Below are 24,908 nucleotides of genomic sequence, written 5' to 3' on the forward strand. Positions count from 1 at the left end.
ATAAGAAACTGGACGAATAAGAAACCAACTTCAGCCTCGTCTTACTACTGGAGGACTGGAGCTCAGCAAGATAGAAGAGATTGTAGTATTAGAGGTGAAGGACCTGTGAGGATGGTCATGTGACAGGAGTGGGCGGGGCTCAGCAGTAGGAGAAGATAAGTGGTGAAGGACCTGTGAGGATAGTCATGTGACAGGAGTGGGCGGAGCTCAGCATAAGAAGAAGATTAGTGGTGAAGGACCTGTGAGGATGGTCATGTGACAGTAGTGGGCGGGGCTAAGCAGTAGAAGAAGATTAGTAGTGAAGGACCTGTATGGATGGTCATGTGACAGGAGTGGGCGGGGCTCAGCAGTAGGAGAAGATAAGTGGTGAAGGACCTGTGAGGATGGTCATGTGACAGTAGTGGGCGGGGCTCAGCAGTAGAAAAAGATTAGTAGTGAAGGACCTGTATGGATGGTCATGTGACAGGAGTGGGCGGGGCTCAGCAGTAGGAGAAGATAAGTGGTGAAGGACCTGTGAGGATGGTCATGTGACAGGAGTGGGCGGGGCTCAGCAGTAGGAGAAGATTAGTGGTGAAGGACCTGTGAGGATGGTCATGTGACAGGAGTGGGCGGGGCTCAGCTGGGAGGAGGTGCAGTGTGTGAGGTAAGATTCCATGAGGATTTTGTTATATTGGAGATTTATCAGGACATTTATGAAGCTTTTTCCTCTGGGTCCGTGCGACTTTTTGTGCGAATATTGGTGAGTGCGCCCATCAGGTTCTTCACCCCCTGTATCCCGGGTATTCCTGTAGGAACCAACCGGTTTTATGGCTCCTCGGCTGATATCTGGGTGATCACCTATATGGGCTCCAGGGGCCCCTAATAACTTCACTGATAAGAGACATTACACCTGGAACCTTATAGAAGCCTTATGGCCAGAGGTGAAGGGTTTGGTTTATTGGGGCCTCTATACACCCCGAGACCGGCTTGTGATGGAGCAAATCCTCCTGATATATGATGTCACCCCTGTATAATATATATAATAAGTGAGGATGTGTATGTGATATATGATGTGACCCCTGTATGATATATATAATAAGTGAGGATGTGTATGTGATATATGATGTGACCCCTGTATGATATATATAATAAGTGAGGATGTGTATGTGATATATGATGTGACCCCTGTATGATATATATAAGTGAGGATGTGTATGTGATATATGATGTGACCCCTGTATGATATATATAAGTGAGGATGTGTATGTGATATATGATGTGATCCCTGTATAATATATATAATAAGTGAGGATGTGTATGTGACATAAGATGTGATCCCTGTATGATAAATATATAATAAGTGAGGATGTGTATGTGATATATGATGTGATCCCTGTATGATATATATAATAAGTGAGGATGTGTATGTGATATATGATGTGACCCCCTGTATGATATATATAATAAGTGAGGATGTGTATGTGATATATGATGTGACCCCTGTATGATATATATAATAAGTGAGGATGTGTATGTGATATATGATGTGACCCCTGTATAATATATATAATAAGTGAGGATGTGTATGTGATATATGATGTGACCCCTGTATGATATATATAATAAGTGAGGATGTGTATATGATATATGATGTGACCCCTGTATAATATATATAATAAGTGAGGATGTGTATGTGATATATGATGTGACCCCTGTATAATATATATAATAAGTGAGGATGTGTATGTGATATATGATGTGACCCCTGTATGATATATATATATAATAAGTGAGGATGTGTATGTGATATATGATGTGACCCCTGTATGATATATATATAATAAATGAGGATGTGTATGTGATATATGATGTGACCCCTGTATAATATATATAATAAGTGAGGATGTGTATGTGATATATGATGTGATCCCTGTATGATATATATAATAAGTGAGGATGTGTATGTGACATATGATGTGATCCCTGTATGATATATATATATATAATAAGTGAGGATGTGTATGTGATATATGATGTGATCCCTGTATGATATATATAATAAGTGAGGATGTGTATGTGATATATGATGTGATCCCTGTATGATATATATATATAAGTGAGGATGTGTATGTGACATATGATGTGATCCCTGTATGATATATATAATAAGTGAGGATGTGTATGTGACATATGATGTGATCCCTGTATGATATATATAATAAGTGAGGATGTGTATGTGATATATGATGTGATCCCTGTATGATATATATATATAAGTGAGGATGTGTATGTGACATATGATGTGATCCCTGTATGATATATATAATAAGTGAGGATGTGTATGTGACATATGATGTGATCCCTGTATGATATATATAATAAGTGAGGATGTGTATGTGATATATGATGTGATCCCTGTATGATATATATAATAAGTGAGGATGTGTATGTGATATATGATGTGATCCCTGTATGATATATATATAATAAGTGAGGATGTGTATGTGATATATGATGTGATCCCTGTATGATATATATAATAAGTGAGGATGTGTATGTGACATATGATGTGACCCCTGTATGATATATATAATAAGTGAGGATGTGTATGTGACATATGATGTGACCCCTGTATGATATATATAATAAGTGAGGATGTGTATGTGATATATGATGTGATCCCTGTATAATATATATATATATATATAAAGTGAGGATGTGTATGTGATATATGATGTGATCCCTGTATGATATATATATAATAAGTGAGGATGTGTATGTGACATATGATGTGATCCCTGTATGATATATATAATAAGTGAGGATGTGTATGTGATATATGATGTGACCCCTGTATGATATATATATAATAAGTGAGGATGTGTATGTGATATATGATGTGACCCCTGTATGATATATATAATAAGTGAGGATGTGTATGTGACATATGATGTGATCCCTGTATGATATATATAATAAGTGAGGATGTGTATGTGATATATGATGTGATCCCTGTATAATATATATAATAAGTGAGGATGTGTATGTGATATATGATGTGATCCCTGTATAATATATATAATAAGTGAAGATGTGTATGTGATATATGATGTGATCCCTGTATGATATATATATAATAAGTGAGGATGTGTATGTGATATATGATGTGACCCCTGTATGATATATATAATAAGTGAGGATGTGTATGTGATATATGATGTGATCCCTGTATGATATATATAATAAGTGAGGATGTGTATGTGATATATGATGTGACCCCTGTATGATATATATAATAAGTGAGGATGTGTATGTGATATATGATGTGATCCCTGTATGATATATATAATAAGTGAGGATGTGTATGTGATATATGATGTGATCCCTGTATGATATATATAATAAGTGAGGATGTGTATGTGATATATGATGTGACCCCTGTATGATATATATAATAAGTGAGGATGTGTATGTGATATATGATGTGACCCCTGTATAATATATATAATAAGTGAGGATGTGTATGTGACATATGATGTGACCCCTGTATGATATATATAATAAGTGAGGATGTGTATGTGATATATGATGTGACCCCTGTATGATATTTATAATAAGTGAGGATGTGTATGTGATATATGATGTGATCCCTGTATGATATATATAATAAGTGAGGATGTGTATGTGATATATGATGTGACCCCTGTATGATATATAATAAGTGAGGATGTGTATGTGATATATGATGTGACCCCTGTATGATATATATAATAAGTGAGGATGTGTATGGGATATATGATGTGATCCCTGTATGATATATATATAATAAGTGAGGATGTGTATGTGATATATGCTGTGATCAATGTATGATATATATAATATCGCATACACATCCTCACTTATTATATATATATCATACAGGGGTCACATCATATGTCACATACACATTCTCACTTATTATATATATCATACAGGGATCACATCATATATCACATACACATCCTCACTTATTATATATATCATACAGGGGTCACATCATATATCACATACACATCCTCACTTATTATATATATTATACAGGGGTCACATCATATATCACATACACATCCTCACTTATTATATATATTATACAGGGGTCACATCATATATCACATACACATCCTCACTTATTATATATATCATACAGGGATCACATCATATATCACATACACATCCTCACTTATTATATATATCATACAGGGATCACATCATATGTCACATACACATCCTCACTTATTATATATATATATCATACAGGGATCACATCATATATCACATACACATCCTCATTTATTATATATATCATACAGGGATCACATCATATATCACATACACATCCTCACTTATTATATATATATCATACAGGGGTCACATCATATATCACATACACATCCTCACTTATTATATATATCATACAGGGATCACATCATATATCACATACACATCCTCATTTATTATATATATCATACAGGGATCACATCATATATCCCATACACATCCTCACTTATTATATATATTATACAGGGGTCACATCATATATCACATACACATCCTCACTTATTATATATATCATACAGGGATCACATCATATATCACATACACATCCTCACTTATTATATATATTATACAGGGGTCACATCATATATCACATACACATCCTCACTTATTATATATATTATACAGGGGTCACATCATATATCACATACACATCCTCACTTATTATATATATCATACAGGGATCACATCATATATCACATACACATCCTCATTTATTATATATATCATACAGGGATCACATCATATATCACATACACATCCTCACTTATTATATATATATATCATACAGGGGTCACATCATATATCACATACACATCCTCACTTATTATATATATCATACAGGGATCACATCATATATCACATACACATCCTCATTTATTATATATATCATACAGGGATCACATCATATATCCCATACACATCCTCACTTATTATATATATTATACAGGGGTCACATCATATATCACATACACATCCTCACTTATTATATATATCATACAGGGATCACATCATATATCCCATACACATCCTCACTTATTATATATATTATACAGGGGTCACATCATATATCACATACACATCCTCACTTATTATATATATTATACAGGGGTCACATCATATATCACATACACATCCTCACTTATTATATATATTATACAGGGGTCACATCATATATCACATACACATCCTCACTTATTATATATATCATACAGGGATCACATCATATGTCACATACACATCCTCACTTATTATATATATATATCATACAGGGATCACATCATATATCACATACACATCCTCATTTATTATATATATCATACAGGGATCACATCATATATCACATACACATCCTCACTTATTATATATATATCATACAGGGGTCACATCATATATCACATACACATCCTCACTTATTATATATATCATACAGGGATCACATCATATATCACATACACATCCTCATTTATTATATATATCATACAGGGATCACATCATATATCCCATACACATCCTCACTTATTATATATATTATACAGGGGTCACATCATATATCACATACACATCCTCACTTATTATATATATCATACAGGGATCACATCATATATCACATACACATCCTCACTTATTATATATATTATACAGGGGTCACATCATATATCACATACACATCCTCACTTATTATATATATATATCATACAGGGATCACATCATATATCACATACACATCCTCACTTATTATATATATTATACAGGGGTCACATCATATATCACATACACATCCTCACTTATTATATATATATATTATACAGGGATCACATCATATATCACATACACATCCTCACTTATTATATATCATACAGGGATCACATCATATACATAGGCGTGCGCAGCCTATTGCATTAGGGTGTGCACCCTAAAGCACAAACTCACGCCGCGCATATATGTATATATACGCACACATACACACAGTTAGTATAGTTCCCCCACATTAGGTGCAGTATAAGTCCCGCCACATTAGGTGCAGTATAGTTCCCCCACATTAGGTGCAGTATAGTTCCCCCACATTAGGTGCAGTATAAGTCCCCGCACATTAGGTTGGCAGTACAGTTCCCCCACATTAGGTTGGCAGTACAGTTCCCCCACATTAGGTTGGCAGTACAGTTCCCCCACATTAGGTTGGCAGTACAGTTCCCCCACATTAGGTGCAGTACAGTTCCCCCGCATTAGGTGCAGTACAGTTCCCCCACATTAGGTTGGCAGTACAGTTCCCCCACATTAGGTTGGCAGTACAGTTCCCCCACATTAGGTTGGCAGTACAGTTCCCCCACATTAGGTTGGCAGTACAGTTCCCCCACATTAGGTTGGCAGTACAGTTCCCCCACATTAGGTGCAGTTCAGTTCCCCCACATTAGGTGCCACCTAATGTGGGGGAACTGTACTGCACCTAATGTGGGGGAACTGTACTGCACCTAATGTGGGGGAACTGTACTGCACCTAATGTGGGGGAACTGTACTACACCTAATGAAGGGGAACTGTACTGCACCTAATGCGGGGGAACTGTACTGCACCTAATGCGGGGGAACTGTACTGCACCTAATGTGGGGGAACTGTACTGCACCAGTACAGTTCCCCTACATTAAGTGCAGTACAGTTCCCCTACATTAAGTGCAGTACAGTTCCCCCACATTAGGTGTAGTACAGTTCCCCACATTATGTGCAGTACAGTTCCCCTACATTAGGTGCAGTACAGTTCCCCTACATTAGGTGCAGTACAGTTCCCCTACATTAGGTGCAGTACAGTTCCCCTACATTAGGTGCAGTACAGTTCCCCTACATTAGGTGCAGTATAGTTTCCCCACATTAGGTGCAGTACAGTCCCCCCACATTAGGTGCAGTACAGTTCCCCCACATTAGGTGCAGTACAGTTCCCCCACATTAGGTGCAGTACAGTTCCCCCACATTAGGTGCAGTACAGTTCCCCCACATTAGGTGCAGTATAGTTCCCCTACATTAGGTGCAGTATAGTTCCCCCACATTAGGTGCAGTATAGTTCCCCCACATTAAGTGCAGTATAGTTCCCCCACATTAAGTGCAGTATAGTTCCTCCACATTAGGTGCAGTATAGCTCCCCACATTAGGTGCAGTATAGTTCCCCACATTAGGTGCAGTATATCTTTCCACATTAGGTGCTGTACAGTTCCCCCACATTAGGTGCAGTATAGATCCCCCACATTAGGTGCAGTATAGTTCCCCACATTAGGTGCAGTATATCTTTCCACATTAGGTGCAGTACAGTTTCCCCACATTAGGTGCAGTATAGTTCCCCCATATTAGGTGCAGTATAGTTCCCCCACATTAGGTGCAGTATAGTTCCCCCACATTAGGTGCAGTATAGCTCCCCACATTAGGTGCAGTATATCTTTCCACATTAGGTGCTGTACAGTTCCCCCACATTAGGTGCAGTATAGATCCCCCACATTAGGTGCAGTATAGTTCCCCACATTAGGTGCAGTATATCTTTCCACATTAGGTGCAGTACAGTTTCCCCACATTAGGTGCAGTATAGTTCCCCCATATTAGGTGCAGTATAGTTCCCCCACATTAGGTGCAGTATAGTTCCCCCCATATTAGGTGCAGTATAGTTTCCCCCACATTAGGTGCAGTATAGTTTCCCCCACATTAGGTGCAGTATAGTTTCCTCCACATTAGGTGCAGTATAGTTTCCCCCACATTAGGTGCAGTATAGTTTCCCCCACTATAGGTGCAGTATAGTTCCCCCACATTAGGTGCAGTATAGTTCCCCCACATTAGGTGCAGTATAGTTCCCCCACATTTGGTGCAGTATAGTTCCCCCACATTTGGTGCAGTATAGTTCCCCCACATTAGGTGCAGTATAGTTCTCCCCACATTAGGTGCAGTATAGTTCCCCCACATTAGGTGCAGTATAGTTCCCCCCACATTAGGTGCAGTATAGTTTCCCCCACATTAGGTGCAGTATAGTTTCCCCCACATTAGGTGCAGTATACTATCCCCCACATTAGGTGCAGTATAGTTTTCCCCACATTAGGTGCAGTATAGTTCTCCCCACATTAGGTGCAGTATAGTTCTCCCCACATTAGGTGCAGTATAGTTCTCCCCACATTAGGTGCAGTATAGTTCTCCCCTACATTAGGTGCAGTATAGTTCCCCTACATTAGGTGCAGTATAGTTCCCCTACATTAGGTGCAGTATAGTTCCCCTACATTAGGTGCAGTATAGTTCCCCTACATTAGGTGCAGTATAGTTCCCCTACATTAGGTGCAGTACAGTTCCCCCACATTAGGCTGGCAGTATAGTTCCCCCACATTAGGCTGGCAGTATAGTTCCCCCACATTAGGCTGGCAGTATAGTTCCCCCACATTAGGCTGGCAGTATAGTTCCCCCACATTAGGTGCAGTATAGTTCCCCCACATTAGGTGCAGTATAGTTCCCCCACATTAGGTGCAGTATAGTTCTCCCCACATTAGGTGCAGTATAGTTTCCCCCACATTAGGTGCAGTATAGTTTCCCCCACATTAGGTGCAGTATAGTTTCCCCCACATTAGGTGCAGTATAGTTTCCCCCACATTAGGTGCAGTATAGTTTCCCCCACATTAGGTGCAGTATAGTTCCCCCACATTAGGTGCAGTATAGTTCCCCTACATTAGGTGCAGTATAGTTCCCCTACATTAGGTGCAGTATAGTTCCCCCACATTAGGTGCAGTATAGTTCCCCCACATTAGGCTGGCAGTATAGTTCCCCCACATTAGGCTGGCAGTATAGTTCCCCCACATTAGGCTGGCAGTATAGTTCCCCCACATTAGGTGGAGTATAGTTCTCCCCACATTAGGTGGAGTATAGTTCTCCCCACATTAGGTGGAGTATAGTTCTCCCCACATTAGGTGCAGTATAGTTCCCCCACATTAGGTGCAGTATTTTCCCCCACATTAGGTGCAGTATACTTTCCCCCACATTAGGTGCAGTATAGTTTCTCCCACATTAGGTGCAGTATAGTTTCCCCCATATTAGGTGCATTTTAGTTTCCCCCACATTAGGTGCAGTATAGTTCCCCCACATTTGGTGCAGTATAGTTCCCCCACATTTGGTGTAGTATAGTTCCCCCACATTAGGTGCAGTATACTTTCCCCCACATTAGGTGCAGTATAGTTTCCCCCACATTAGGTGCAGTATAGTTTCCCCCACATTAGGTGCAGTATAGTTTCCCCCACATTAGGTGCAGTATAGTTTCCCCCACATTAGGTGCAGTATAGTTTCCCCCACATTAGGTGCAGTATAGTTCCCCCACATTAGGTGCAGTATAGTTCCCCTACATTAGGGGCAGTATAGTTCCCCCACATTAGGCTGGCAGTATAGTTCCCCCACATTAGGCTGGCAGTATAGTTCCCCCACATTAGGCTGGCAGTATAGTTCCCCCACATTAGGTGCAGTATAGTTCCCCCACATTAGGTGCAGTATAGTTCCCCCACATTAGGTGCAGTATAGTTCCCCCACATTAGGTGCAGTATTTTCCCCCACATTAGGTGCAGTATTTTCCCCCACATTAGGTGCAGTATAGTTCCCCCACATTAGGTGCAGTATAGTTCCCCCACATTAGGTGCAGTATAGTTCCCCTACATTAGGTGCAGTATAGTTCCCCTACATTAGGGGCAGTATAGTTCCCCCACATTAGGCTGGCAGTATAGTTCCCCCACATTAGGCTGGCAGTATAGTTCCCCCACATTAGGCTGGCAGTATAGTTCCCCCACATTAGGTGCAGTATAGTTCCCCCACATTAGGTGCAGTATAGTTCCCCCACATTAGGTGCAGTATAGTTCCCCCACATTAGGTGCAGTATTTTCCCCCACATTAGGTGCAGTATAGTTTCCCCCACATTAGGTGCAGTATAGTTCCCCCACATTAGGTGCAGTATAGTTCCCCCACATTAGGTGCAGTATAGTTCCCCTACATTAGGTGCAGTATAGTTCCCCTACATTAGGTGCAGTATAGTTTCCCCCACATTAGGTGCAGTATACTTTCCCCCACATTAGGTGCAGTATAGTTTTCCCCACATTAGGTGCAGTATAGTTCTCCCCACATTAGGTGCAGTATAGTTCTCCCCACATTAGGTGCAGTATAGTTCCCCCCACATTAGGTGCAGTATAGTTCCCCTACATTAGGTGCAGTATTTTCCCCCACATTAGGTGCAGTATTTCCCCCCACATTAGGTGCAGTATAGTTTTCCCCACATTAGGTGCAGTATAGTTCTCCCCACATTAGGTGCAGTATAGTTCTCCCCACATTAGGTGCAGTATAGTTCTCCCCACATTAGGTGCAGTATAGTTCCCCCACATTAGGTGCAGTATAGTTCCCCCACATTAGGTGCAGTATACTTTCCCCCACATTAGGTGCAGTATACTTTCCCCCACATTAGGTGCAGTATAGTTTTCCCCACATTAGGTGCAGTATAGTTTTCCCCACATTAGGTGCAGTATAGTTCTCCCCACATTAGGTGCAGTATAGTTCTCCCCACATTAGGTGCAGTATAGTTCCCCCACATTAGGTGCAGTATACTTTCCCCCACATTAGGTGCAGTATACTTTCCCCCACATTAGGTGCAGTATACTTTCCCCCACATTAGGTGCAGTATACTTTCCCCCACATTAGGTGCAGTATAGTTCCCCCACATTAGGTGCAGTATAGTTCCCCCACATTAGGTGCAGTATAGTTCCCCCACATTAGGTGCAGTATAGTTTCCCCCACATTAGGTGCAGTATAGTTTCCCCCACATTAGGTGCAGTATAGTTTCCCCCACATTAGGTGCAGTATAGTTCCCCCACATTTGGTGCAGTATAGTTCCCCCACATTTGGTGCAGTATAGTTCCCCCACATTAGGTGCAGTATAGTTCTCCCCACATTAGGTGCAGTATAGTTCTCCCCACATTAGGTGCAGTATAGTTTCCCCCACATTAGGTGCAGTATACTTTCCCCCACATTAGGTGCAGTATAGTTTTCCCCACATTAGGTGCAGTATAGTTTTCCCCACATTAGGTGCAGTATAGTTCTCCCCACATTAGGTGCAGTATAGTTCTCCCCACATTAGGTGCAGTATAGTTCTCCCCACATTAGGTGCAGTATAGTTCTCCCCACATTAGGTGCAGTATAGTTCTCCCCACATTAGGTGCAGTATAGTTCCCCCACATTTGGTGCAGTATAGTTCCCCTACATTAGGTGCAGTATAGTTCCCCTACATTAGGTGCAGTATAGTTCCCCTACATTAGGTGCAGTATAGTTCCCCTACATTAGGTGCAGTATAGTTCCCCCACATTAGGTGCAGTATAGTTCCCCCACATTAGGCTGGCAGTATAGTTCCCCCACATTAGGCTGGCAGTATAGTTCCCCCACATTAGGCTGGCAGTATAGTTCCCCCACATTAGGTGCAGTATAGTTCCCCCACATTAGGTGCAGTATAGTTCCCCCACATTAGGTGCAGTATAGTTTCCCCCACATTAGGTGCAGTATAGTTTCCCCCACATTAGGTGCAGTATAGTTTCCCCCACATTAGGTGCAGTATAGTTTCCCCCACATTAGGTGCAGTATAGTTTCCCCCACATTAGGTGCAGTATAGTTCCCCCACATTAGGTGCAGTATAGTTCCCCCACATTAGGTGCAGTATAGTTCCCCTACATTAGGTGCAGTATAGTTCCCCTACATTAGGGGCAGTATAGTTCCCCCACATTAGGTGCAGTATAGTTCCCCCACATTAGGCTGGCAGTATAGTTCCCCCACATTAGGCTGGCAGTATAGTTCCCCCACATTAGGCTGGCAGTATAGTTCCCCCACATTAGGTGCAGTATAGTTCCCCCACATTAGGTGCAGTATAGTTCCCCCACATTAGGTGCAGTATTTTCCCCCACATTAGGTGCAGTATAGTTTTCCCCACATTAGGTGCAGTATAGTTTTCCCCACATTAGGTGCAGTATAGTTCTCCCCACATTAGGTGCAGTATAGTTCTCCCCACATTAGGTGCAGTATAGTTCCCCCACATTAGGTGCAGTATACTTTCCCCCACATTAGGTGCAGTATACTTTCCCCCACATTAGGTGCAGTATAGTTTTCCCCACATTAGGTGCAGTATAGTTTTCCCCACATTAGGTGCAGTATAGTTTTCCCCACATTAGGTGCAGTATAGTTCTCCCCACATTAGGTGCAGTATAGTTCCCCCACATTAGGTGCAGTATACTTTCCCCCACATTAGGTGCAGTATACTTTCCCCCACATTAGGTGCAGTATACTTTCCCCCACATTAGGTGCAGTATACTTTCCCCCACATTAGGTGCAGTATACTTTCCCCCACATTAGGTGCAGTATAGTTCCCCCACATTAGGTGCAGTATAGTTCCCCCACATTAGGTGCAGTATAGTTCCCCCACATTAGGTGCAGTATACTTTCCCCCACATTAGGTGCAGTATAGTTTTCCCCACATTAGGTGCAGTATAGTTTCCCCCACATTAGGTGCAGTATAGTTTCCCCCACATTAGGTGCAGTATAGTTTCCCCCACATTAGGTGCAGTATAGTTCCCCCACATTAGGTGCAGTATAGTTCCCCCACATTAGGTGCAGTATAGTTTCCCCCACATTAGGTGCAGTATAGTTTCCCCCACATTAGGTGCAGTATAGTTTCCCCCACATTAGGTGCAGTATAGTTTCCCCCACATTAGGTGCAGTATAGTTTTCCCCACATTAGGTGCAGTATAGTTCTCCCCACATTAGGTGCAGTATAGTTCCCCCACATTAGGTGCAGTATAGTTCCCCCACATTAGGTGCAGTATACTTTCCCCCACATTAGGTGCAGTATAGTTTTCCCCACATTAGGTGCAGTATAGTTTTCCCCACATTAGGTGCAGTATAGTTCTCCCCACATTAGGTGCAGTATAGTTCTCCCCACATTAGGTGCAGTATAGTTCCCCCACATTAGGTGCAGTATACTTTCCCCCACATTAGGTGCAGTATACTTTCCCCCACATTAGGTGCAGTATACTTTCCCCCACATTAGGTGCAGTATACTTTCCCCCACATTAGGTGCAGTATAGTTCCCCCACATTAGGTGCAGTATAGTTCCCCCACATTAGGTGCAGTATAGTTCCCCCACATTAGGTGCAGTATAGTTCCCCCACATTAGGTGCAGTATAGTTCCCCCACATTAGGTGCAGTATAGTTCCCCCACATTAGGTGCAGTATAGTTTCCCCCACATTAGGTGCAGTATAGTTTCCCCCACATTAGGTGCAGTATAGTTTCCCCCACATTAGGTGCAGTATAGTTCCCCCACATTAGGTGCAGTATAGTTTCCCCCACATTAGGTGCAGTATAGTTTCCCCCACATTAGGTGCAGTATAGTTTCCCCCACATTAGGTGCAGTATAGTTTTCCCCACATTAGGTGCAGTATAGTTTCCCCCACATTAGGTGCAGTATAGTTTCCCCCACATTAGGTGCAGTATAGTTTCCCCCACATTAGGTGCAGTATAGTTCCCCCACATTAGGTGCAGTATAGTTCCCCTACATTAGGTGCAGTATAGTTCCCCCACATTAGGTGCAGTATAGTTCCCCCACATTAAGTGCAGTATAGTTCCCCCACATTAAGTGCAGTATAGTTCCTCCACATTAGGTGCAGTATAGCTCCCAACATTAGGTGCAGTATAGTTCCCCACATTAGGTGCAGTATATCTTTCCACATTAGGTGCTGTACAGTTCCCCCACATTAGGTGCAGTATAGATCCCCCACATTAGGTGCAGTATAGTTCCCCACATTAGGTGCAGTATATCTTTCCACATTAGGTGCAGTACAGTTTCCCCACATTAGGTGCAGTATAGTTCCCCTACATTAGGTGCAGTATATCTTTCCACATTAGGTGCAGTATAGTTCCCCCACATTAGGTGCAGTATAGTTCCCCCACATTAGGTGCAGTATAGTTTCCCCCACATTAGGTGCAGTATAGTTTCCCCCACATTAGGTGCAGTATAGTTTCCCCCACATTAGGTGCAGTATAGTTTCCCCCACATTAGGTGCAGTATAGTTTCCCCCACATTAGGTGCAGTATAGTTTCCCCCACATTAGGTGCAGTATAGTTTCCCCCACATTAGGTGCAGTATAGTTTCCCCCACATTAGGTGCAGTATAGTTTCCCCCACATTAGGTGCAGTATAGTTTCCCCCACATTAGGTGCAGTATAGTTTCCCCCACATTAGGTGCAGTATAGTTTCCCCCACATTAGGTGCAGTATAGTTTCCCCCACATTAGGTGCAGTATAGTTTTCCCCACATTAGGTGCAGTATAGTTTCCCCCACATAGCTTCCCCCACACCAGCTCGTGTTGGTCACTTACCATTCCTGCCGGCGCGCGCATCCTCTTCCTTGAATCTCCGCTCCTCTGTTGCTATGGGCGCACGCACGGGACGTCAATGACGTCCCTGCGTGCGCTACTTCCCGGCGGCCCCTGTGTTTTGACAGTTAACACGGGGGCCACTGTAGAAAGGTAACCGGGACATCCTTGTGTCCCGAAAAGATCTTTCGGGACACAGGGATGTCCCGAATGTGACGGGGGGGTCCTCTGCGATCTGCTCATGGTGGCCTCGGATGCCTCCCTGGGCTTGATTAGGGTGTGCCTGGGCACACCCAGCACACCCCGTGCGCACGCCTATGATCATATATCACATACACATCCTCACTTATTATATATATCATACAGGGGTCACATCATATATCACATACACATCCTCACTTATTATATATATCATACAGGGATCACATCATATATCACATACACATCCTCACTTATTATATATATCATACAGGGGTCACATCATATATCACATACACATCCTCACTTATGATATATATCATACAGGGATCACATCATATATCACATACACATCCTCACTTATTATATATATCATACAGGGGTCACATCATATATCACATACACATCCTCACTTATTATATATATCATACAGGGATCACATCATATGTCACATACACATCCTCACTTATTATATATATTATACAGGGGTCACATCATATATCACATACACATCCTCACTTATTATATATATCATACAGGGATCACATCATATATCACATACACATCCTCACTTATTATATATATCATACAGGGATCACATCATATATCACATACACATCCTCACTTATGATGTGACCCCTGTATGATATATATAATAAGTGAGGATGTGTATGTGATATATGCTGTGATCAATGTATGATATATATAATATCGCATACACATCCTCACTTATTATATATATATCATACAGGGATCACATCATATATCACATACACATCCTCACTTATTATATATATTATACAGGGGTCACATCATATATCACATACACATCCTCACTTATATATATCATACAGGGGTCACATCATATATCACATACACATCCTCACTTATTATATATATCATACAGGGGTCACATCATATATCACATACACATCCTCACTTATTAAATATATTATACAGGGGTCACATCATATGTCACATACACATCCTCACTTATTATATATATATCATACAGGGATCACATCATATATCACATACACATCCTCACTTATTATATATATATCATACAGGGATCACATCATATATCACGTACACATCCTCACTTATTATATATATATCATACAGGGGTCACATCATATATCACATACACATCCTCACTTATTATATATATATATCATACAGGGGTCACATCATATATCACATACACATCCTCACTTATTATATATATCATACAGGGGTCACATCATATATCACATACACATCCTCACTTATTATATATATCATACAGGGCTCACATCATATATCACATACACATCCTCACTTATTATATATCATACAGGGGTCACATCATATGTCACATACACATCCTCACTTATTATATATATCATACAGGGATCACATCATATGTCACATACACATCCTCACTTATATATATATTATACAGGGGTCACATCATATCACATACACATCCTCACTTATTATATATATATATCATACAGGGGTCACATCATATATCACATACACATCCTCACTTATTATATATATTATACAGGGATCACATCATATATCACATACACATCCTCACTTATTATATATATCATACAGGGATCACATCATATATCACATACACATCCTCACTTATTATATATATATCATACAGGGGTCACATCATATATCACATACACATCCTCACTTATTATATATATTATACAGGGATCACATCATATATCACATACACATCCTCACTTATATATATCATACAGGGGTCACATCATATATCACATACACATCCTCACTTATTATATATATTATATAGGGGTCACATCATATATCACATACACATCCTCACTTATTATATATATTATACAGGGATCACATCATATATCACATACACATCCTCACTTATATATATCATACAGGGGTCACATCATATATCACATACACATCCTCACTTATTATATATATTATATAGGGGTCACATCATATATCACATACACATCCTCACTTATTATATATATTATACAGGGGTCACATCATATATCACATACACATCCTCACTTATATATATATATCATACAGGGATCACATCATATATCACATACACATCCTCACTTATTATATATATATCATACAGGGATCACATCATATATCACATACACATCCTCACTTATTATATATATATTATACAGGGGTCACATCATATATCACATACACATCCTCACTTATATATATATATATCATACAGGGATCACATCATATATCACATACACATCCTCACTTATTATATATATTATACAGGGGTCACATCATATCTCACATACACATCCTCACTTATTATATATATATCATACAGGGATCACATCATATATCACATACACATCCTCACTTATATATATCATACAGGGGTCACATCATATATCACATACACATCCTCACTTATTATATATATATCATACAGGGGTCACATCATATATCACATACACATCCTCACTTATTATATATATCATACAGGGATCACATCATATATCACATACACATCCTCACTTATTATATATATCATACAGGGATCACATCATATATCACATACACATCCTCACTTACTATATACTAGCGGAGTACCCAGCGTTGCCCGGTTTTTCCTTCCTAATCCTTGTTGGGGAGGAAAATAAACAAAGGAGGAAGCTTTTGACTTCATATCCCGTCCTCATATCCTGACCTGTAATATGTGACCAGGTAATGAAATATCTCCAGCCGTACAGAAGTTATGTGGGAACATACATTTCCCATTGATTTGCATGGGACTTTAAACAAAAAACCCTGACCCTCACAAATGGGGGTAGTTAATGGTTAAATTAACTATCCTATATTTTAAGTGGACATATAAGTAACATGTGACCAAGTATTATGGAAATATCTCCAGCCGTTTGGAAGTTCTGCAGTAACATATATTTCCCATAGACTTGTATGGGACTTTATACATAAGCCCCGCCCCTGGCAAATGGGGGTGAGTAAGGGTTAAATCACTGATCCTATGTTTGTTGGTGACATATAAGTAAGATGTGACCAAGTGTAATGGTAATATCTTTAGCCGTTTGGACATGATGCTGGAACATACACATATATACATATATACACACACATATATACATACATACACACACACGTTGAGTTTTATATGTGTGTATGTGTATATATGTGTGTATTTTCCAGCATCATGTCCATACGGCTGTAGACATTACCATTACACTTGGTCACATGTTACTTATATGTCATCAACAAACATAGGATCAGTGATTTAACCCTTACTCACCCCCATTTGCCAGGGGCGGGGCTTATGTTTAAAGTCCTATACAAGTCTATGGGAAATATATGTTACTGCAGAACTTCCAAACGGCTGGAGATATTTCCATAATACTTGGTCACATGTTACTTATATGTCCACTTAAAATATAGGATAGTTAATTTAACCCTTAACTACCCCCATTTGTGAGGGTCGGGTTTTTTGTTTAAAGTCCCATGCAAATCAATGGGAAATGTATGTTCCCACATAACTTCTGTACGGCTGGAGAAATTTCATTACCTGGTCACATATTACAGGTCGGGATAGGAGGACGGGATATGAAGTCAAAAGCTTCCTCCTTTGTTTATTTTCCTCCCCAACAAGGATTAGGAAGGAAAAACCGGGCAACGCTGGGTACTCAGCTAGTATATAGTAAGTGAGGATGTGTATGTGATATATGATGTGATCCCTGTATGATATATATAATAAGTGAGGATGTGTATGTGATATATGATGTGATCCCTGTATGATATATATAAGTGAGGATGTGTATGTGATATATGATGTGATCCCTGTATGATATATATAATAAGTGAGGATGTGTATGTGATATATGATGTGATCCCTGTATGATATATATAAGTGAGGATGTGTATGTGATATATGATGTGACCCCTGTATGATATATATATAATAAGTGAGGATGTGTATGTGATATATGATGTGATCCCTGTATGATATATATAATAAGTGAGGATGTGTATGTGATATATGATGTGATCCCTGTATGATATATATAAGTGAGGATGTGTATGTGATATATGATGTGATCCCTGTATAATATATATATATATAAGTGAGGATGTGTATGTGATATATGATGTGATCCCTGTATGATATATATAATAAGTGAGGATGTGTATGTGACATATGATGTGACCCCTGTATGATATATATATATAAGTGAGGATGTGTATGTGATATATGATGTGATCCCTGTATGATATATATAAGTGAGGATGTGTATGTGATATATGATGTGATCCCTGTATGATATATATATATAAGTGAGGATGTGTATATGATATATGATGTGATCCCTGTATGATATATATGTGAGGATGTGTATATGATATGATGTGACCCCTGTAAGATATATATAATAAGTGAGGATGTGTATGTGATATATGATGTGACCCCTGTATGATATATATATATATATATATATAAGTGAGGATGTGTATGTGATATATGATGTGATCCCTGTATTATATATATATATAAGTGAGGATGTGTATGTGATATATGATGTGACCCCTGTATGATATATATATATAATAAGTGAGGATGTGTATGTGATATATGATGTGACCCCTGTATGATATATATAATAAGTGAGGATGTGTATGTGATATATGATGTGACCCCTGTATGGTATATATATATATATAATAAGTGAGGATGTGTATGTGATATATGATGTGATCCCTGTATGATATATAATAAGTGAGGATGTGTATGTGATATATGATGTGATCCCTGTATGATATATATATATATATATATATATATATAATAAGTGAGCATGTGTATGTGACATATGATGTGATCCCTGTATGACATATATAATAAGTGAGGTATGTGATATATGATGTGATCCCTGTTTGATATATATAATAAGTGAGGATTTGTATGTGATATATGATGTGACCCCTGTATGATATATATAATAAGTGAGGATGTGTATGTGATATATGATGTGATCCCTGTATGATATATATATATAAGTGAAGATGTGTATGTGATATATGATGTGATCCCTGTATGATATATATAATAAGTGAGGATGTGTATGTGTCATATGATGTGATCCCTGTATGATATATATAATAAGTGAGGATGTGTATGTGATATATGTGATCCCTGTATGATATATATAAGTGAGGATGTGTATGTATTATATGATGTGATCCCTGTATGATATATATAATAAGTGAGGATGTGTATGTGATATATGATGTGATCCCTGTATGATATATATAATAAGTGAGGATGTGTGTGATATATGATGTGATCCCTGTATGATATATATATAAGTGAGGATGTGTATGTGATATATGATGTGACCCCTGTATAATATATATATATATATATATATAAGTGAGGATGTGTATGTGATATATGATGTGATCCCTGTATGATATATATAAGTGAGGATGTGTATGTGACATATGATGTGATCCCTGTATGATATATATATAAGTGAGGATGTATATGTGACATATGATGTGATCCCTGTATGATATATATAATAAGTGAGGATGTGTATGTGACATATGATGTGACCCCTGTATGATATATATATATAATAAGTGAGTATGTATATGTGATATATGATGTGACCCCTGTATGATATATATATAAGTGAGGATGTGTATGTGATATATGATGTGACCCCTGTATGATGTATAATAAGTGAGGATGTGTATGTGACATATGATGTGATCCCTGTATGATATATATAAGTGAGGATGTGTATGTGACATATGATGTGATCCCTGTATGATATATATATAATAAGTGAGGATGTGTATGTGATATATGATGTGACCCCTGTATGATATATATAATAAGTGAGGATGTGTATGTGATATATGATGTGATCCCTGTATGATATATATATAATAAGTGAGGATGTGTATGTGATATATGATGTGGTCCCTGTATGATATATATAATAAGTGAGGATGTGTATGTGATATATGATGTGATCCCTGTATGATATATATAATAAGTGAGGATGTGTATGTGATATATGATGTGGTCCCTGTATGATATATATCATAAGTGAGGATGTGTATGTGACATATGATGTGACCCCTGTATGATATATATATAATAAGTGAGGATGTATATGTGATATATGATGTGACCCCTGTATGATATATAATAAGTGAGGATGTGTATGTGATATATGATGTGACCCCTGTATGATATACGGTATATAATAAGTGAGGATGTTTATGGGATATATGATGTGATCCCTGTATGATATATATATATATAATAAGTGAGGATGTGTATGTGATATATGATGTGATCCCTGTATGATATATATATATAATAAGTGAGGATGTGTATGCGATATTATATATATCATACATTGATCACAGCATATATCACATACACATCCTCACTTATTATATATATCATACAGGGATCACATCATATATCACATACACATCCTCACTTATTATATATATCATACAGGGATCACATCATATATCACATACACATCCTCACTTATTATATATATATATCATACAGTGGTCACATCATATATCACATACACATCCTCACTTATTATATATATTATACAGGGATCACATCATATATCACATATACACATCCTCACTTATTATATATATCATACAGGGATCACATCATATATCACATACACATCCTCACTTATTATATATATATATCATACAGGGATCACATCATATATCCCATACACATCCTCACTTATTATATACCGTATATCATACAGGGGTCACATCATATATCACATACACATCCTCACTTATTATATATATCATACAGGGATCACATCATATGTCGCATACACATCCTCACTTATTATACATCATACAGGGGTCACATCATATATCACATACACATCCTCACTTATTATATATATATCATACAGGGATCACATCATATGTCACATTTACATCCTCACTTATTATATATATATCATACAGGGATCACATCATATGTCACATACACATCCTCACTTATATATATCATACAGGGATCACATCATATATCACATACACATCCTCACTTATTATATATATATCATACAGGGGTCACATCATATATCACATACACATCCTCACTTACTATATAGATTATACAGGGGTCACATCATATATCACATACACATCCTCACTTATTATATATATCATACAGGGGTCACATCATATATCACATACACATCCTCACTTATTATATATATATATATATATATATATATATATATATATATATATATATATATATATATATCATACAGGGATCACATCATATATCACATACACATCCTCACTTATTATATATATATATATATCATACAGGGATCACATCATATATCCCATAAACATCCTCACTTATTATATACCGTATATCATACAGGGGTCACATCATATATCACATACACATCCTCACTTATTATATATCATACAGGGATCACATCATATGTCACATACACATCCTCACTTATTATATATATATCATACAGGGGTCACATCATATGTCACATACACATCCTCACTTATTATATATATATCATACAGGGGTCACATCATATGTCACATACACATCCTCACTTATTATATATATATCATACAGGGGTCACATCATATGTCACATACACATCCTCACTTATTATATATATCATACAGGGATCACATCATATGTCACATACACATCCTCACTTATTATATATATCATACAGGGATCACATCATATATCACATACACATCCTCACTTATATATATCATACAGGGGTCACATCATATATCACATACACATCCTCACTTATTATATATATATATATATATATATATATATATATATATATATATATATATATATATACAGGGATCACATCATATGTCACATACACATCCTCACTTATATATAGATATATATATATATATATATATATATTATACAGGGGTCACATCATATATCACATAAACATCCTCACTTATATATATCATACAGGGGTCACATCATATATCACATACACATCCTCACTTATTATATATATCATACAGGGGTCACATCATATATCACATACACATCCTCACTTATTATATATATTATACAGGGGTCACATCATATATCACATACACATCCTCACTTATATATATCATACAGGGGTCACATCATATGTCACATACACATCCTCACTTATTATATATATATATCATACAGGGATCACATCATATATCACATACACATCCTCACTTATATATATAATAAGTGAGGATGTGTATGTGACATATGATGTGATCCCTGTATGATCTATATATATATAATAAGTGAGGATGTGTATGTGACATATGATGTGATCCCTGTATGACATATATAATAAGTGAGGATGTGTATGTGATATATGATGTGATCCCTGTATGATATATATAATAAGTGAGGATTTGTATGTGATATGATGTGACCCCTGTATGATATATATAATAAGTGAGGATGTGTATGTGTCATATGATGTGATCCCTGTATGATATATATAATAAGTGAGGATGTGTATGTAATATATGATGTGATCCCTGTATGATATATATAATAAGTGAGGATGTGTATGTGATATATGATGTGATCCCTGTATGATATATATAATAAGTGACGATGTGTATGTGACATATGATGTGATCCCTGTATGATATATATAATAAGTGAGGATGTGTATGTGACATATGATGTGATCCCTGTATAATATATATAAGTGAGGATGTGTATGTGACATATGATGTGATCCCTGTATGATATATATAATAAGTGAGGATGTGTATGTGATATATGATGTGACCCCTGTATATATATAAGTGAGGATGTGTATGTGATATATGATGTGACCCCTGTATGATATATATATATATATAAGTGAGGATTTGTATGTGACATATGTGATCCCTGTATGATATATATATATATAAGTGAGGATGTGTATGTGACATATGATGTGATCCCTGTACGATATATATAATAAGTGAGGATGTGTATGTAATATATGATGTGATCCCTGTATGATATATATAATAAGTGAGGATGTGTATGTGATATATGATGTGACCCCTGTATGATATATATAATAAGTGAGGATGTGTATGTGATATATGTGATCCCTGTATGATATATATATAAGTGAGGATGTGTATGTGACATATGTGATCCCTGTATGATATATATAATAAGTGAGGATGTGTATGTAATATATGATGTGATCCCTGTAAGATATATATAAGTGAGGATGTGTATGTGATATATGATGTGACCCCTGTATGATATATATAATAAGTGAGGATGTGTATGTCATATATGATGTGATCCCTGGATGACATATCATGTGACCCCTGTGTGATATATATATAATAAGTGAGGATGTGTATGTGATATATGATGTGATCCCTGTATGATATATATATAATAAGTGAGGATGTGTATGTGATATATGATGTGACCCCTGTATGATATATATATAATAAGTGAGGATGTGTATGTGATATATGAGGTGACCCCTGTATGATATATATCATAAGTGAGGATGTGTATGTGACATATGATGTGGTCCCTGTCTGATTTAGGGCCCCTTCCTCTCCCATATAGGTCTCGGCAGAACTATTCCCCTCCAGCTGACCCAGTTGTCTCCTCTTCTCCTGAATGACCCCCAAGGATGGACAAGGACAGGAATGAGATGACTAAGAGAATATTACATTTCACCTTGGAGATCCTCCACCTGCTGACCGGAGAGGTGAGGTGACCCATCTACATTTCCACCATTGTTGTCCCCCATCTTCATTTCCACCATTGTTGTCCCCCCATCTACATTTCCACCATTGTTGTCCCCCCATCTACATTTCCACCATTGTTGGCCCCTCATCTACATTTCCACCATTGTTGTCCCCATCTACATTTCCACCATTGTTGGCCCCCCATCTACATTTCCACCATTGTTGGCCCCCCATCTACATTTCCACCATTGTTGGCCCCCCATCTACATTTCCACCATTGTTGGCCCCCCATCTACATTTCCACCATTGTTGGCCCCCCATCTACATTTCCACCATTGTTGGCCCCCCATCTTTGGAGCCGCTCTATGTTCTGGATGTCTCTTTGTAGGTGAGGTCTCCAGAACTGACCCCAGTATTCCAGA

At 38.2% G+C, this 24,908-nt stretch overlaps 1 protein-coding gene across 2 annotated transcripts in view; it reads left to right on the forward strand.

Moving 5' to 3' along the window:
• The first annotated feature begins 654 nt into the window (after window positions 1-654).
• Window positions 655-24,908, forward strand: part of LOC130282659 (oocyte zinc finger protein XlCOF22-like) — a 33,721-nt gene continuing 9,467 nt past the window's right edge. For both annotated transcript variants that reach the window (XM_056531166.1, XM_056531243.1), the window contains exons 1-2: window positions 655-739; window positions 24,362-24,506. In XM_056531166.1, coding sequence (XP_056387141.1) covers window positions 24,429-24,506 — 78 coding nt within the window. In that variant the 5' untranslated portion in view covers window positions 655-739; window positions 24,362-24,428. The remainder of the gene's footprint in view (window positions 740-24,361; window positions 24,507-24,908) is intronic.

The sequence above is a fragment of the Hyla sarda genome, chromosome 1 (assembly GCF_029499605.1).
Source record: "Hyla sarda isolate aHylSar1 chromosome 1, aHylSar1.hap1, whole genome shotgun sequence".
In the NCBI taxonomy this organism is placed as follows: Eukaryota; Metazoa; Chordata; class Amphibia; order Anura; family Hylidae; genus Hyla; species Hyla sarda.